Raw genomic sequence first — 16,496 nt, 5'->3', positions numbered from 1 at the left:
GTTCTACGTGCAGCCCTCCCTTCCTGTTTAAGGTGGGGTTGTAGATCCGCTCGTAGTTAGCAATTCTATTTTCCTCAGATCAACAACGTAACAGAACAATGTCATTGACCGTCTTAAAGGTGCAAACAAAGATGGCGGCGCTTTTACGAAGGCTATGATCAAAGTGCTGAAAGAATTTGCTGTCCAAAATTCCTGCTGTGCCCCATGCACTTGGTCACCACATTCATGGCGCGCCTCTCGTGTATATAGTGGTTGTCGCCACGTTTAGTATTCCCGGGTACCAAGATCAAAAACTGACTGGTAGTATTTATAAACACTCGTTTTAAATGGGCTGAATATCATGGCAATATATTTATACAACTTCTTACATTTGTCAAGTTCATTTACCCTCTTTATTTGGAAGCACACCAAGTATGATGGACATTGGTATTGATTACAATCGCACAGCAATGATACTGTATACATAGAACATACTGATTTAAAAGAGTGCATATAGCTAGATATCAGATATTGTGCTATACGGATTGCAAATGATCAACCCACCCAGTTCTACATACATGTAGATGTCTAGGTTTTGCATCGTAGCTACATATCATCATATCATATCATATCATTCTGTCATATAGATTTTATACTTCCTCAACCTTTTTTTATCAGTTGGTTAATAACAGGATTAACATAGATACAGGGAACTTGCTCAAACCAACCCAAGGGCGGACTCGGGGTAGCCACCAATTCAAGTACCAGCCAATTTTCGCCCGCACAGACACATACAGATTCTCATACTTTCCCAGAACAATTCCGGAGTTGAATTCCCTGCCTGGTACGGTACTAAGTGCTCCCACTGTTGAGTGCTTCCGTGCCAGGCAGGAGGGCTGCCCGCCCTAACCCGGGACCTTAACCCCCCCCCCTACTTTACATATTTAACATAACTAAGAAACGAGAAGAAGCCGAACAAATGTATTAGAATAGTTTTAGAATTTATGTTTTAGATTAGTCTTAGAAACCATGTTTACTGCATTACTACCCTTTGTATCTATATGCCTGTACTTAGCCCGATAGGGCATGAATGTGCAATAAAGGCTATTATATTATATTATGATGATGACTTTGATAATTCATTTATGACGGGTCTTCCGATAGTTATTCTACTTCTATATGGTGAAAATGAGATTCTTGTCTGTCGTTATTGTCCTTATCATCTACAACTTCGACTCTGTAAATTTCAAAGCAATACATAAAAGGTCACATGGTCATGTTGATTAGTATGTGGTAGTGTTATGGGATTGGTTCATTGTTTCATCACTGATGATGTGTCCTTGTTAGGGTGTATTCTAAAGGCTTACTATAGTTATCACATTTTTAAGCCTTCAGTACATTTTTCACCCCTCGAAATCCTCCACAATGGTACAGTCCTAACTACGCGTATGTGAACATAAATTGCTATTGTTTATGTGGGTTGCAGTTTGAGCATTTTTCGACAGTTGTTGACATAACTGCTACATTTTTGCCACTTTTATTTCAATCTATGACAGAAAAATGAAGCAGCTACATCAGGTACTAACGATGAATCAAAGTATTTTTCCAAGTAATTGTGTTATCTTTGGATCCACATAAAGGTATAGCCATGTAATTGAGCTGTTTTTAAGCATGGACTTTGCTCTACCATACATTCTCCGTCCTTGAGAGTGTTGCGTGCACCAGTTAGTGTTGCTGTGTTGCGTTAGTGCGCGGTCACAACCGGTCAAGTGCACTCTCACCACACTTGCGTCACGCTTGCGTCACTGCGGGGTTCGAAAGATACGCATCGAATTTCAGAGATAAAACGAATTTTCTTACTTTTTATTTACTTTATCGTCTTCTAATTCATACTTTTACGTATTACGCAATATCTAAATTATAAACAATAGGCGAAAATAACAAAACGGTGACGCACTGAACCAACCCCGCAGTGACGCAAGCTTGACGCAAGTGCAGTGAGAGTGCACCTTTAGATCGTCGTATGATTTTGATGCCATGGGGATTTCAAGCAGGCTGTGACAGAACCGACCACAGACAAGGATCCAAGACAGCCTTTTGTGTTGCGAGACAGTTGATCTTTTTAGGACACATGCATGGGCAGGGCTCGAAATACCACCTGCATATGCAGGTTAGTGTAGGTAAAATTGAAGTTGTGCAGGTATTTCTGATGTCTACCTGCACCTAATCTGCACTGGTCTATGCACTGGGCTTTATACATAAATATACTTACATGTAAGTATATATGGATTGTTATCAGCTGTATTGACTGTTACCACCTATAAAGTATGAAAGAAAAAAACTAGCAATGGTTCCTGAACAATTTTAGTATGATCCATGCTTCCTAAATTCAGGGTGGTGCAGGTAAAATTTGTCTGGTGCAGGTAATTTTCAATGTTACCTGCACCAGTGCAGGTATGCAGAACAAAGTATTTCGAGCCCTTAGCATCTGTTCATCTGTGTTGGTAGAATACATTGTAGAAAAAATTGCTAAACTTTACTTACAACACTGTAATAACTATACCCTCTAAATTTTCGGTCAATCTTCGTCGACCTGGTCCGTCTGTCATTCTGTGAACAAGGTCGACGGAGATTGACCGAAAATTTAGAGGGTAAGTCTCTCTCTTTATTTATATATATAGTTATTACAGTGTTGGAAGTAAAGTTTAGCATTTTTTTCTATGATATTTCGATCCCTGATGGCTGTCACAAAAAGCCGTAAATGAGCGATCACACGGCGTTTGTGGCTGCACCATTTACACCCTTACACGTCAAGTGCACAACAACAGAGGAAAGAATTGTCATTCTACAGATAATATTTCTTTCTGAATACAAACAGTTGCATTAGAGATTTGACAATGAATTGGGACAAGGCAGCAGTTGCATTATACAAATAAATAGTCAGATATCTCGCTTCCAAGCTTGAGTACCCTCAAAATATATTACAGCTATATGCATTACATGGTAAATCTTCAACTGGAGCGATGTTCAGAAATAGATGTTGAAAAACTCTCTTGGCATGTATTTCTGGAAATTTGTCCACTTGCATGTAACCTTGACCTTAACAACTTTATTATTCACTTCTTTTGGTTCAAAAAATGATATCTCTTGGATCATCAAAGTTGGACGTTGTTCAGAAATCTAGACCTGTTCATCAAAATGATGTTTGTTGGGTTTGTTTACGTATTGGCAGACTACTTACTTACTGGTTTATGAATAGTTAATTCTTCGTGTGTGATGAGGTATTTTCAAATTTGGTTCATGTTAGAAAATAACACCCGCAATGCAGTGTTCTTACCTCCGCCGTTCCTGTAGCAAAGGTATGGAAACCTCCACACGTTTCCAAACCCGACCGCAAAGCCGACACACGACAGGATAAACTCCACCTTGTGACCCCAAGTCGGCCGCTTGTCGGTCTCCGATCCTTCTTCTTCCTCCTCGTCTACAGTGGCCGCGGCGTTTGTTGTTGTCAAGGCCAACGCATCCGTGTAACTTTCCTCATTTCCCGCCATTTTCGTGCGGCTAGAAAATATCCCAAAACACCTTGATAGACGGTACCTTGTAGAGTTTCATGTAAGAAACCGATGTGAGCCCGACAACGGCCGTTTGGAATCAGCCGACCTTGTAGCACTTAGAATACCCTGGAGTTCAATTAACAACCTGCCCATATGCATTCCTGCAAACACTCGACATGCGACCCCTTTGCCTTGGGGTGTGAAGTTAAGGAGTTATCTAAGGTCATGTTTTATAGCAACATACCAACTGAGCGGCGGATCGGTGAGGCCAACCCGAGGTCAGGTCAAGGACAGGTCAATCTAGCCGGCTATATGGGAGGAGGCTATATGGGAGGAGACATTTTATAAATGTTTTGCTCCAAGGTAGAGAACTCTTGTGTTTTCCTTGTCTGTCAGCGTGAGTTTGTGTTTGTGCGTATGCTTGTTCGTTGGTGTGCGTGTGTGTGTGTGTGAGTGTGCGTGTGTGTTGGCGCGCGCGACCTTGTTCTTGGTGTGTAGTTTACATAAAACGCCATAAGACAAGAAGCCACAACACAACACTTCTCCACTTACTCAAATACATTCCTATAACATCATATGATACCCAGCTCCTGTCCTACCACTTGCTACATGTTGTAATCAAACACTGCAGCGTGTTAGCTACCATGGTGATCTGGTGATGGTCTGGTCCAGATCAATCTCCTTACTTGTCTGAGGAAGAAGAGTAAAAGGGGGGGGGGGGTGCGTTGTGAAGGAGACGGCAAGCAAATAAAGTGGTCTCAAAGGGAAGAAGGTTCGTAGAGACATTGGACCATCTGTGGACAAGGCTTGCAAAATCATACGAAAATCGTATGATTACACTTCAAGTTTCGACACAAAACGTGACATCAGAGAAGTAGTGGGCTACTGGGTTACGCCCTCATATCCCGATATCACTATTTCCGACACCCGCAACAATGTAGGGACTCACTGGACTGCATCACGTTTGCGGCGTCGCTGGGTAATAAATTAAATGTGTGTTACCCTTGACTTCAAATGAGAATATCATACAAAACGTATGACAAAGAAGACAAGAAAACACACGTTTCTATCGATGAAGTCTGTTGATCGCCTTTCAAATCTCCCGGCTGCAGTGACGCAGCCAATGTAATGCAGCGTAGAAAGGTACGGTAAGGTACAGATTTTCTGCCCCCCTAGTGGCTTTCTGCTGTTACTGCAGCGGAACATCTGGTTTGATACGTCATGTTCTGGACAGCTTTTGATACGGTAGAAAGATAGGGGTGTCTGAACATAGGGTTTTCCCCGTGCTTGCTTTTTTTCCTTGACTATGCCCCAGCCTACAGCTCTGCATCGTGCTGCTTATGACTGGAGTACGGGGGCGGGGGTGTGGAGGGGTCGGAGTCGAATCTGAGTCCCCGCGCCAGCCTGTCCTTGTCTCTTAGCTGGTGGTACTGGAGCTGGGGCGTGGTCACCTCTCGCCAACGCTGCGGGGACAGAACGGTATCATTATCATGATAATTCATCTGTACCTGTAATAGCTAACATTACCATACGTGTGTCACCAGATAGCTAAAGTTTGATCTAACAGCAAAGAATACATTAACCAGATTTTATGCTGACCTCGGGATTGAATGAATAACCAATCACGCGACCACATCTGAAGTGCCAGGAAGTTTGTATCATATTCTGGTATTACTTCTGCATTTGTGTGGTGGCGTAACTGTTGCGCGTAATGTGATCACAGGTAATCAAAATAATCAATCCTCCCTCACTGCCGAAGTGTGCCATCGTCTGGCAAATCTTGAAATTAGAATATTGGTGGAAATGATGCAAAGGGACACATTCTGCCTTTATTCAAGGACTTTCCATCTTCACTCACTCACTCAATCACACTCACTCACTCACTCTCTCTCACTCACTCAATCACTCACTCAATCACGCACTCACTCAATCACTCAATCACTCACTCACTCACTCTCTCTAACTCACTCACTCTCACTCATTCATTCACTCACTCACTCTCACTCACTCAATCACTCACTCACTCTCTCTAACTCACTCAATCACTCACTCTCACTCATTCATTCACTCACTCACTCACTCACTCACTCACTCACTCACTCACACACTCACTCACACACTCAATCAATAACAATCAATCCTCCCTCACCTCCCGGAATGTGCCCTTGGCCTGCCACATCTTGACCACGGCTGTGACGGGTACACAGATGATGGACACCGCCATCATGACCCACCCGATACCCTCCGCCCAGGTCGGGAAGTAGTAGGTCCCAGTGAAGTGCTGAAACTCCATCGGAGACCACGTCACACACATGAACAGGACGATGCCCTAAAGCGTGAGAAAATTGGACCGTAGGTTACGTCACGTCGTTACAGGTGAGTCATCCAAGTAAAACAATGGTCAATACAAAATAGATTTTTAAAATGCTACATAAATTCTCCAATGAGCCAGAAGTTTCAGACGACATACGTTGTCTTTCTTCATCTTCAGAACTCTAAACCGTAGTAATACTCAGTCACTGATGAAAGTGGCAAATTATACCCCTCTGCCGGCTAACTCCTTCCCCAGCTTATGTTACTTTCTTATGCCACGGAGGAATCTGCTTGGAGATTAAGTGGGTGCCCAATCTGAAATATCTGCCTAGTTAGTACTTTTATTTTATCTGCCTAGATCATTTTCTAGTTGCTTGCTGTTGTTGTTGTATGTACGTTAAGTCATCGATCATTATCTGTTTTGATTTACCAAGGGCATGTACTTCATTTTATTTTTCAAGCATACAACTGAGTCTATCCGGTTGCTTGGTTTATTTTCTATTATGTACATAATCACCGCTTTCTATCTATCTAACAAAGAAAGAGCAGATTTCCATTTTTGAAAAGCTTTCATGGAATAAATAACTGATAAGCAATGCAGTAATACTTACCACAGTGATGAGGGGAGTGAGAACTGTCCAGCAGATTTTAAACCAGACCAGGGGCCTGTAGCCGATCATCAGTTCAATACTATCATAGAAGCGGTTCGCTCCTGAAGCGGGGATGGTTACAGATCGAATGGTTGTTTACATCTCACTAGTAGATTGCTTCAAATAACGAAGCCGAGAGTACATTGCTTCAAAATGGCCCCCACAGAATCAATTACATTGTCATTGGAGGAATACTTCTGCCACTGTCATAATAGAATAGAATTCTCAACAGAGAGTACTTTTTGCAGTGTCAAAACGTAAAATAAAGTTAGGCGTTTGCGAGACGGAAACAGTTCTGAACTTTGTTGACTCACGTTCAACTTGTAATGAAAAGAACCCCTGTTTTACCCACCGAAGATCCAGGCGATGGCCACACACTCGGAGAACGCCATGAAGAGAAGGGAGATCCCGCTGGCAGAGTAGTATTCGAAGAGTTTGAAGACGTAGATTCCTCCCTGGGCAAAAAAACACAGCGAAGGGTTACTGGCAGGGTTGTAGCCAGCACCTGTCCTTCAGTCCTTTGAAGGAATTTTGCAGCTGGGGACTGAAAAAAGTTTTCCCCATTCCGTCCCCTGGGACAGACAAAAATTCATATGTAAAGATATAAAACTAGAAAGGCCGACATTTGCTTAAGAGCAAATACAGCATATTTCAGCCATACCCCTTCCCACGCAACATTGGACTGTTCCAAATCACCCCTGCGCAAAAATGGAACATCCTCTTAACAGTACATTATCCCCCAAAGTGGACTGGTGTTGTGAATTGATTCCAGGTAAAAACAGAGCTTGCTTCTATTTTTCAGAAAATGACAATAATCACACCTTCCATTCAGAAAATTTTCATCATGACTGAAAATTGTTGAATGACTTCATGTAATGTCATTAACAATTTTCAGTACGATAACTAGGTGTAAGTTTAAAAAAGTATAAGCTCCTTGTGATGTGGGTACATTCATTATTGAAGTGAACTTTTTTTTATTCAAGTAGGGCATACGATTTAATAATTATCAAGCAGGTGCAGGTACTGTAGGAGCGTTTGTTTTCTTCAAGCTGTAAAACTGTTAAACTGTTTTACTTTGTATGCAATCAGCCATCGAGCCTATTATTCTTTTAGTTTAACAACTTCCTGCCAGACCCGGAAGATACGATTGAACCTTGTTCGAGGATTTATTTTCGTCTGTCTGGTCAGTCTGTTCATACCCTCGAGGCTGGCGCTGAGAGTGTTTTATTGGGCTGAAACTCTGGCAGTTTAAAGTTACTTACAATCTAAATGTTCAAAGTTTATGTCAAACAACAACAGCACTAGGAAATGTGGCCACTATAGACAGGTGGTCACTATAGAGAAAATGCTGATCTATTGACTAGGAGCCATACGTTACACATGATCATTAATCATATAAACATTGCACAGGTAAGCCAATTGTTTAGATGTACAATTAAGTTCAAATAATTCTGAACAGAAATATTGATGAGAAAATAATCATTCTCGCCACTGTCTAACTTATAATTACGTATCAAAATTAAACGCAGATTTTCTAACTAACGCACCTTTCGCCGACTTCATCAAAGGACCGCCGGCTATCAATCAAACACGGCTGTTGATTAGACTTAGAGTTTCAAACAGCCATGTGCTGTGTGCCAGTTGACAGCGAACTTCATGCTACGTGATGTTTTACATTGCTTGGACCTTCTTTCCTACAGCGGTGCTTCTACAAAATATTTAGACTGTAACACTGAGTCCCACATGTTTTATAGAATAGAATTTGACGCAGAACAGCGTTTTTTGCTGGGTATTTTTCTTGAAACATGTTCGTGGGAATATCAGCGAGGCGGCGACGTAGGGATATCAGACCGTCAACAAAAGTCGCACGGCGGCTAACGGCGCATCGAAGATACTAGCGCTATAAATAAGCGCTTCAACTAAGGATGGCAACCCGTACAATATTTTTGTATACTGTTGAGCTAAGTAAAGTTTGTTGTTTATGAGGTTTTAGTTGTCTTTGAAGCTTTGACCCGAAATATTTTAAAGTCAAACTGCTGAAGAGAAGTAAGTGACTGCTACGATTATCGTAGATATGGCCCTAAAAAAACTGATAAAAGAAGCCTTCTCAATAGTCTAAAATGCAAGAGCTTCCGGGGGGGCTTCGCCCACCTGGGTCCCCCCCTACCCCCCCCCCCTCATACCAGGGTACAGGGGTGCAAAATATACCGTTATAAGACCGTCAACAACAGTCGCACGGAGCTAACAGCGCAGCGAAAATACCATCGCTAGCGTTTCAACTTCGGATAACAAGTTATAAGTACTGTTGAACTCAGTAACGTTAAAGTTTGTTTTTAGTTGCCTTTGACGGTTTGACCTGAAATAGTGTTACGCTAAACTCCTGAAGAGAAGTTAAGTGGCTGCTGCGATTATCATAGATATGCCCCTAAGAACTGATACAATATAAAGCCTTCTGAATAGTGTAAAATGCGAGAGCCTTAGGCGGGCTTCGCTCCCCCTGGCGGGAACACTGCTATATACGGGATCATGAGGCCCCGCTTATGAATATTAATTAGCCTTTGGCCTCCTCTTCGCTGATTGGCTAGGTCTTTGATTCAATCAACTCTCCGGCTGACGCGCACAGGTGTGGCTCTGTGCGGGGTCACGGAAGGTCACGTCAGGAGGCCAAAAGAAAACAAATTTCCCCTCAGAAAAGTGCCAAAATTAATCATTTTAAAGTTGTTTATGTCAAAAATTTGACTTGAATCTTGTTACCAAGTATCTAATGCCTATCTATACCAAATTTCAGGTCATTTAATTGTAATACCAGGGTACAGGAGCCAAAAGTGTCCTTTTTTGGTCAAAAATTGGCCAAAAATCGCAAAAAAATAAGCCTTTTGTTGCACTGTACACCAAAAGTGTTATTGAATTTATATGAAGGTATTATCAAGGCACATCTGTGTCAAATTTCAGCTCATTCGGTTGCAATACCAAGGTACAGGAGCCAAAAGTGTCCTTTTTTGGTCAAAAATTGGTAAAAAAAATCGCAAAAATAAGCATTTTGTTGTACTGTACACCAAAAGTGTTATTGAATTTATATGGGGGCATTATCAAGGCACATCTCTGTCAAATTTCAGCTCATTTGGTTGTAATACCAGGGTACAGGGGCCAAAAGTGTCATTTTTTGGTCAAAAATTGGTCAAAAAATCGCAAAAATAAGCATTTTGTTGTACTGTACACCAAAAGTGTTATCGAATTTATATGGGGGCATTATCAAGGCACATCTCTGTCAAATTTCAGCTCATTTAGTTGTAATATTAGGGTACAGGGGCCAAAATATACAGTTTTGGTCTAAAATTGACCAAAAAAATCTCAATAAAATCATTTTAGAGGCAGATATGAAAAAACTGAGAAAAAAGCATCAAGGTATTGGCCCATTCTACCCCTGTGCCAAATTTCAGGTCATTTGGTCCAGGAACGGCGGAGATGAATCACTTTGAAGATTTGACAGGAGAAAGAAGAAAGAAAGAAAGAAAGAAACATTACGAATACAATATATTTCACCATACTATGTATGGCTGAAATATAAAAAACTGAAACCCATGTGTTCTTCTTCACCAAAACAGATGCCATTGAACATCTTAGTCTACAAGCAAAATTTGCACCTCAAAATGCAGGAAATAGTGTTTCAGAGGGTCTAGATTTCAAAATTTTCTGGGACCCAGACCCCCAAGAAATGACGCGCAACGTCATGCCATGCCTTCGGTGCTCGATAGAATTCCCATTCAAAATCAAGGGGACTGTAAATGATTTCAGGCTGGCTACAACCCTGGTTACTGGTAAAGCATATTCCCGAGGTCATATCAATTTGATTACTCAGTCACGCACACGGAATACCAATACTTGAACTTAAACATTTGGGGGCCACCTCCCCTCCCCTTACCAGCTCAAAAAAGAACAAGGAATAATCATAGTCTCTCACACCTCCAACTACCAGAGTTACCGACCTAGGGTTGATGTGTTCAAAATTCGTATTTTCCCAGAACTATTGTAGAGTGGAATTTGTTATCACCAAGGTCAGTAGGGGCATCTTTGCTGGATAGTTTTTAAGAACATTTACATATAGATGTGCTAAGGTTAGGTGTGACAAGTCGTTTTGTGTAATATAACCAGCTGCTGCCGCGCCGCGTGCCTGCGAAGCTAGTATGTTACGCTGAAGGGTGGTTATACTGGCTATATAGATACAGATGCAGATACAATAACTAGAAGCAATTTGATTTTAATGTAGTAATGAAAACTAATTGTAAGGCGACACCAATTCATTTTCTTTATTCTCTGACTATGGTAAAATGAAGCAAAAGGACAAGGCATCCGGGAGAAAAACGTCGACCAGGCTACATATATATCCACTTACTGAAACACTTATGTATGCTGAAAACTAAAAATGGCCCTCAGACTTTCTCAACCGGGATGGGCTAGACTTTCAACAGCTTTTGACCCATTCCTGACGTCACTCGTGCAAGTCACGTGTCAAAGGGATTGGGTTAGAGAGCTGAAGAAGATTGAGTGACTCAGTGGAAAATTCCTTTGAGTCCAATTTCTTTTGACTTTGAGGATAGTTGAACCTTTCCGACAGTGTCACATCTTTCACTTTATTTCCGAGAACTAACAAATAGAATTCTTTCTACTTCCAGTTACATTGGTGACCATGGACCATTACGTTGGACCAACACAAAGGAAAGTAAATACAATGAGAGAGGTGGAAGTCGCAACACAAATTTAAAATGATATTTGACAACCGATACAACATGAACTGTTGAAGAATCTAAGGTAAGGTAAGACTGGAGGGATGGAAAGGAAACTGAAATCTGAGTAATTTTTAGCTGTCTCTAGATTTGGTACGTACATTAGTGACCATGGTGAGTCCCAGCAGGAAGTTGAAGACGCACATCCCGGCGATGAAGAGCTCGCGGTTGTAGCCGCGGCGCAGGTACGGGATCATGTCCACCACAGCCGTCACAAAACCCTCCACTCCTACAAACTACAGTGCAGAATAGAAGGAACTGGGAACGAAAGAAAGTTTTGTATACCTGACAACCAACTATTCTATTGGTGTGGTCAAGGTATCCAACCACTCCCCCCCCCCCACACACACACGCGCGCGCGTACACACAAACCACTGAAAGGGAAGCGACAAAGGTCTTTGAAATGTCACTCTTGAAATCATGAATTTTATCTATTACATGTCTTCCTTACCATAATTGTATTATGAAATGACAGACTTGAGAAGGACGGTATCTTCCAGGAATAATGCTCTCCACTGGTTGAAGGCCTCTGATGCCCCCCCCCCCCACGGGGAAGTGGTAAGATGTTTTATGATTGATAACTTTATTGCACAACAATTGTACGAGGCATCTACATAACTACAGTTCTATAGCTTAACTAACTAATACAGGAGTTGTAGTATGGGATAAGCTTCTTACAATCATTGGAAGCTTTTACAATCAGTTGAGGAGTTTCTAATATCCAAACCTTCTTTGATATATTTTCCTATATCTGCCATGCAGGGACTGTCACATGTCATGATGTATTTGAATTTGCACTTCAGGTCCATTGAGATAAATCCTTGTGTATAAAATGACAACCTTCTGGATAGAGAATTGCGTATTTCAGAATATTTGGGACATACAACCATAAAGTGATATTCGTCTTCAATATATGAAGTACCCCTCACCTGGCTGTCCAGTCCGACCAGGATGATCATGAAGAAGAAGAGACAGGACCACAGCGGGGCGAGCGGCATCAGGGACAGCGCTCGCGGGTACGCTATGAACACCAGGCCTGGTCCTGTGGAGAGGTAAGGTTTGCTTTACTATGCTGACAATGCTTTACTAGTCCATACTAACAATACTGCATAGGGTGTGACTCTCCCCGTGTATGGGGAGAGCCACACCCTATGCACGTTAAAGAACCCCCACACGTGCGATGGTGCGTTGTGAGATGGTGCAAATTCTTCTGTCTGGAGTTGGTGATTCACTACAAATCACCCGGGCGGAGGCCTGGCGAACCTTCGTGTCGTATCAGCCACACGGTGATTTACATCATTCACCATGCCCCGGAGAGGAGATAGGCGCCGCCAGGGGACTAAAAGCCTGTTGAGTCAGCATAACATGTTGTGCTGCCCCTACGGCTAATTAACCAGCCTACGGCTGATTAAAAGGCTATGGGACGAACGAACGAACGAACTAACAATGCTCTTATGACCTAGTTTCCACTTTTGTAGGCGCGGCGTCTCTATGGCTGTCAGGATGGGCCAACGAAAACATTTAGGCGATTCTCTGATTAGCTGACAGTTTTTCATGCAGAGGCCACGTTCACAAAAATGGAAACCTCAGTCCTGTTTATTAGAGCCCCTGTAATGTATATTGTGTAGCTCTGCCCTGGAAAATCCCACAATAGGTTTCAACTGCAAGCCCAGACATGTCCCCATACGCGAACATAAGATTATTTCCAATACCTGAGGCGGCCACGTCCTTGATGTCCAGCCCCTGCTCCCTGGCCATGAAGCCGAGAACTGAGAACACCACCAGGCCGGAGTACAGGCTGGTGAAACAGTTCACTGCGGCAATCAGGAAACATTGTCTACAGATGGGGAAAATTTACATTAGTGACTTTCAGAGAGAGAGAGAGAAAGACAGAGAAAGACATGAAGAGACAAATGGGGGAAACATATCAATTGTTTTTTCTTCGACTGGTAAGCGCCAAAACGTGTGAATGCCTGATCAGGTAACCAGTTCATTTTCTAGTAGGTCCAACATCCGGCTGATTTTTTCAGGTCCGTTTTTTTTCGGACCGGTTACGGGGCCGGTTCAATAGGACACTATACCTGTACCCAGCCCTAGTCAAGACTCATGAATTTGTTCATATACACCATACATATGGTCTAGTGGTTGAGAGTTCGTTGTCCAAGTTGCTTTCTACCAGAAGGAGTTGCAGTCTTACTGCCATTCCACTTTTGAAATAGAAGTTTCTTTGGTATATTAAGTTGATCCAACTGCTCATTTTCTCTTCAACAATGATTTTGTAGGAAGTTCTAAGAAATGATTCACAGAAGCCGCCTACTTGTAGGAGTCGTTGTGGAACTTGTTGTAGCTGCCCAGAGCCGGCATACAGCCCCAGCCGATGGCAAAGGAGTAGAAAATCTGGGTCCCTGCGTCGATCCAAACCTGCAAAACAAATGTCATTACGTGAAGCCGTAAATTAGGCACTGGAAAGCTGTAATATCTGACTAAACATTAATTCTAAGGTCATGTACAGAGTACATAATAAACTAATTCTTATATATGTACCCATCCACTCCTCCTGCCTGTACAATGTTACTGTCCATAGTGCTTAAAGTACTGCGTCTAGCATAACAAGCCCTTAATTTACAGTGGTTCTGTCCATGTGCTTTAAATACTTCGTGTAACCTACCATCCCCGAAACTTTACGGTGGTTTTGTCCATGTGCTAAAAGTACTTGCCTTTGTGGTAAACCCCTAAACTGTGCCATTGTTCTGTCTAAGAGTACTTCGTATTGGTTACCCACCTCTCTACACTGTGAAACAATAAAACTGTACAATGGTACAAAAGAGGCAGGTGAGGAGACAAGTGTGAGAATACATGTGAGTTTGTTTGTTTGTTTGTTTGTTAGTTTTTTTTTTTTTTTGTTACCCACCTTGTGGTCCTTCAGTCTCTCCCAGTCTGGGTTCAGGTAGAAGAAGAGCCCGTCTGCAGCGCCCTCTAGCGTCACACCCCGGATCAGCAGGACAGTCAGCATCACGTAGGGGAAGGTAGCGGTGAAGTACACAACCTGGGCAGAGGGCATACGGGAGGAGAGGTAGGTTAGTTCAGTTGTCGGACGTGTATGGATGCCACACTGGGGAAGAGAATATAGGGTAGAGGAACTGTAAGCTGTTGGTCACGCCGAATCCCAACCTTGTGATCCCCCCACGCACTGATGGAGGCATCTATTTGCATATCAGTGAATCATACATAAAGTGTTTTCGGGTATCTACTGGTCTTTTGAGCCCGTCAAACACAAGATAACCTTTGTTATGTGTATGTAGCCCACAGAATATGTATAAGCTACGGTCCATTCAAATACAAATCATTGTTACGGATAATTGTTTGAATGCTCCTTTTGGGTAGAGGTACGTCCTCTTATGCATTTTTACAGTCGAAGCTAGCAAGTCATGATCAGGTGATCAGTAACATATAGCATCCGGGATTGGAACTCCAGACCTTCCGGTCCAGAAGTAGGGTCACTAATCATTTTCTAAGTAATCGGCCACTCACCTTTGAAGATGTGAGCTTTATGGAAGCAGACCGTGACCCTACCTTGCCCGTGGACTTGACCCCCTTAAAGACACAGAAGTAGACCACGATCCAGACACAGAGCAGACACACGGCTAGGTCCCACTGCACCTCCCCAAGCTCACCCACTCCCTCAGACATGTTCAGTACTTTGTTCCTGTAGGAACACAAGATGGACCCTTCATATAGAAAAAGGGGCAGGCTATACGATTATATTAAGTTAAACTTTTATATCCATTGATATAAAGCGCTGAGAGAAACAACACGTCGCAATTGTTATCTAAACTAAAGGAACAGACGACTGGATGTCTTAGCCGGATATATTTCTACTAATGAGTTGTTCCAAAACTCACTCCCAGAACTCGACCACAGGAGAGATCTGTAAGGTTGTGTTGGTCGTGTTGAAGGCTGTCATGTTGCCGTCCATGGTGGCGTTGGTCATGTTCCCAGCACCGGCATCTGGCTTGGTGAAGTTGGTGGTACAGCTGGCAATGGGAGTAGAAATAAACAGATCTACATTGATCTGTCTAACACAAAAGCCTCATCAATTTTATTAAAATGTTTTAGAAATCCCGCTAATATGGAATGTAACACGAGTTTGTCAATCAATCACTTGCTTCTCTAAGTTTCAGGTATGATCAGAGTCTGGCCTTACTTTTTATCTTATCATGATCCTGACTTTCTTTATCTAAATGCCCGGACACCAATCAAATGTGGTCTTACCATTCTGTATTCTATGGGTTGTGACGGTGTCCAAAAATCCCAACGCTGGTTCTTTACTTCTCCAACGCTGGTTCTTTACTGTCCATGGATTATGGAGTTATGTTTAAGGGTTCAAAGTGTAAAATTTGTGTAGTTCCTTAATACCCTTTTTATAGGTTGACAGAAGATGACAGAAGTTCTGTACTGCCATGTGTCCATGGATTACTTGGTGAAGTTTGAAAGTTTTACAGAGTTCTCCTTACCATTCCGTGTTCCATGGGTTCTCGCAGTGTTAAGGTCACTTAAGGGTATTTGTACATGGTTACTAAGAGTCTAACAGCAGTTCCTTACTATTCCGTGTTCCATGGGTTCTCGCAGTCTTAAGGTCACTTAAGGGTATTTGTACATGGTTACTAAGAGTCTAACAGCAGTTCCTTACTATTCCGTATTCCATGGGTTATCGCAGTGTGACCGGAGATGAACAGTAATTTCTAACTGTAATCTGTTACTGTAATTCTGTATTTCATAGGCTTAAAAGTCCTAAGGAGTTTTCCTTACTATTCGGTGTTCCATGGGTTCTCGCAGTGTGACCAGGGCAGTAGAGATGTGAAGGAGCGGCCAAAGAAGTACGCCGCCCAGTTCAGGATGATGATGTAGTAAATGTTCCCCAGGAAACAGATCACGGTGGTCGCAAACCCGATGCCTGAAACACACAGCAACAATGTGGGGAAAAAAGTGCATTTTAAAGAGCGCTGTCTGTCTCTTGTGCTGCCCCGGCCCTACGGCTGATTAAAAAGTTATGGGACTGATAATGATGGTGATTTTGCGCCAATAAAAACAGCTGCATGGTGTGACATAACCTCGGAACATATCAATCGAAACATTTTGATAAGTTTATCAGATCTTGCTTTGTTCGTTGAGCTACCTTTTCTGTTCCTGTCTACAAATGTAGTTAAGTTGGGGAC

General features: G+C 42.4%; 1 protein-coding gene across 6 annotated transcripts in view; it reads right to left on the bottom strand.

The window, feature by feature from the left end:
• Nucleotides 1-16,496, bottom strand: part of LOC118415465 (sodium- and chloride-dependent taurine transporter-like) — a 46,425-nt gene that overhangs the window by 10,243 nt on the left and 19,686 nt on the right. For 3 of the 6 annotated variants that reach the window (XM_035820118.1, XM_035820117.1, XM_035820114.1), the window contains exon 3: nucleotides 16,090-16,234. In XM_035820118.1, the coding sequence (XP_035676011.1) occupies nucleotides 16,090-16,234 (145 nt within the window). Of the gene's footprint in view, nucleotides 1-3,561; nucleotides 3,606-12,209; nucleotides 12,323-12,992; nucleotides 13,118-13,597; nucleotides 13,702-14,191; nucleotides 14,327-14,853; nucleotides 14,987-15,182; nucleotides 15,315-16,089; nucleotides 16,235-16,496 lie in introns of those variants that run through there. The other 3 variants (XM_035820115.1, XM_035820116.1, XM_035820113.1) reach the window with 3 other exon arrangements.

The sequence above is a fragment of the Branchiostoma floridae genome, chromosome 5 (genome assembly GCF_000003815.2).
Source record: "Branchiostoma floridae strain S238N-H82 chromosome 5, Bfl_VNyyK, whole genome shotgun sequence".
Lineage (NCBI taxonomy): Eukaryota > Metazoa > Chordata > Leptocardii > Amphioxiformes > Branchiostomatidae > Branchiostoma > Branchiostoma floridae.
This window is presented reverse-complemented; position numbering and strand designations above follow the sequence as displayed.